At 37.1% G+C, this 1,526-nt stretch overlaps 1 protein-coding gene across 1 annotated transcript in view; it reads left to right on the top strand.

The window, feature by feature from the left end:
* Positions 1-408, top strand: part of LOC106011930 (endoglucanase E-4) — a gene marked incomplete in the record, with an annotated part of 3,349 nt that extends 2,941 nt beyond the window's left edge. Inside the window, 1 exon segment of the mRNA XM_013083210.2 lies at positions 179-408. Within this exon segment, the coding sequence (XP_012938664.1) occupies positions 179-213 (35 nt within the window).
* Positions 409-1,526: the final 1,118 nt, after the last annotated feature.

The following is a 1,526-nucleotide window of genomic DNA, read 5'->3' as shown; positions in this document are numbered from 1 at the left end:
TCCTCCTCCTCCTCCTCCTCCTCCTCCTCGCTCCACTCCCCTACTGTCTTTTAACCTCAACACTCCCACCTCCTCCCAACAACCAGCACCCCACACTTTCCCAATTAATAGACAATACAGAGAGTTACACTTAAAAACTACTAAATGTTTTTTGGGGTTTTTTTCTTTCCATCATTAGCTCTCCGTTATGTGGAGCTTCAGATGACGTTGTGAAGAGAATGACGTCATGGACACATGTGTTTACGTCACCGAAAATTTGCCCTCGCGAGCACGTGACTCCGGTAACAAGGACAGCCTCGTAGGCACCTGCACCTAACTAGGATGGACGTTTCATAATTGCTATGTTAGTTTTGTTATGTGTAGACTTTTCGTCCGATGCAATGTTAGTTTGCCAAATAAACAGCAACAAAAAAGATATCATCATCATCATCATCATCATCATCATCATCATCATCATCATCATCATCATCATCATCATCATCATCATCCTCATCATCATCAACATCATTATTATTATCATCATCATCACCATCACGACCACCACAACTACAACTACCATCATCATCAAATCACCGCGCTATCATCATCCCAGCTCAAGACCTTTCTGCATACTGGAATATTGTAATATTGATATCGTTTATCTTTTCAAATATAAAGGAACTTCGTGCAATGTTGTCTCAGGACGTAGTTCATGTTGAGTCTAACATCTGCTAATCTGTAATAGGAATTTTTTTTAAATTATAAGGTGAATTATATTTGTACTTCACTGCGTATAGGCCCTATTTTTCAATAAATATGGTTGATATGTTTCTAGTTGTTTTGCGTCTGTTGAAATGTAATCTGTCCTAATCATTACTGTTACAAAGGTTATAATGATGCTAATTATAATGATGTTAATAATGATAATAATAAACATAATATAATAGTAATGGTAATGCTAATAAGTAAGGTAATGAAACTGCTATTATTATTATTATTATTATTGTTGTTGTTGTTGTTGTTACTGTTATTAATGTTATTATTATCATTGTCACCATAAAGATTATATTATCGATATTATTATATTATCGGTGTCTATGATTTTAAGCACTGAGTTGGTGCACCTAAAAAGAACGCCATAAAGACACCCTGAAAACGCCTTTCAACACTCATTCTTTCATATGAGAAAGTCTAGCTCCTGACAGGCCCAGTTGGAGAGTGGCAATCACAGAGGGCAGCATATCGTATGAGACTTCAAGAGGTACAAATGCTGAAACGAAGAGTGAAGCCCACAAGCTACGAACAATCACAAGTGGAAATGAGGCTTCTGTGTGCTCAAAATGTGGCTCACTCTTCTCTTTCCAAATTTGGACTTGGACTCTTTGACTTTGACCATTGCAGTAGTAAAAGCCACTAAACATCTTCATCCTTATTTCTTCTAGAATCTATTTCTATTTGAGAATTAGTCTCCTCGGCAGATGCATTGGTCGTCGTCAGATATTGACGGACGCCCTCTTATTGTTACTTCTACTGTTATGTTGAAAAAG

Source organism: Aplysia californica, unplaced genomic scaffold (assembly GCF_000002075.1).
Source record: "Aplysia californica isolate F4 #8 unplaced genomic scaffold, AplCal3.0 scaffold00217, whole genome shotgun sequence".
In the NCBI taxonomy this organism is placed as follows: Eukaryota; Metazoa; Mollusca; class Gastropoda; order Aplysiida; family Aplysiidae; genus Aplysia; species Aplysia californica.
The sequence above is the reverse complement of the archived record's forward strand: the minus strand, read 5'-3'. Positions and strand labels throughout refer to the sequence as shown.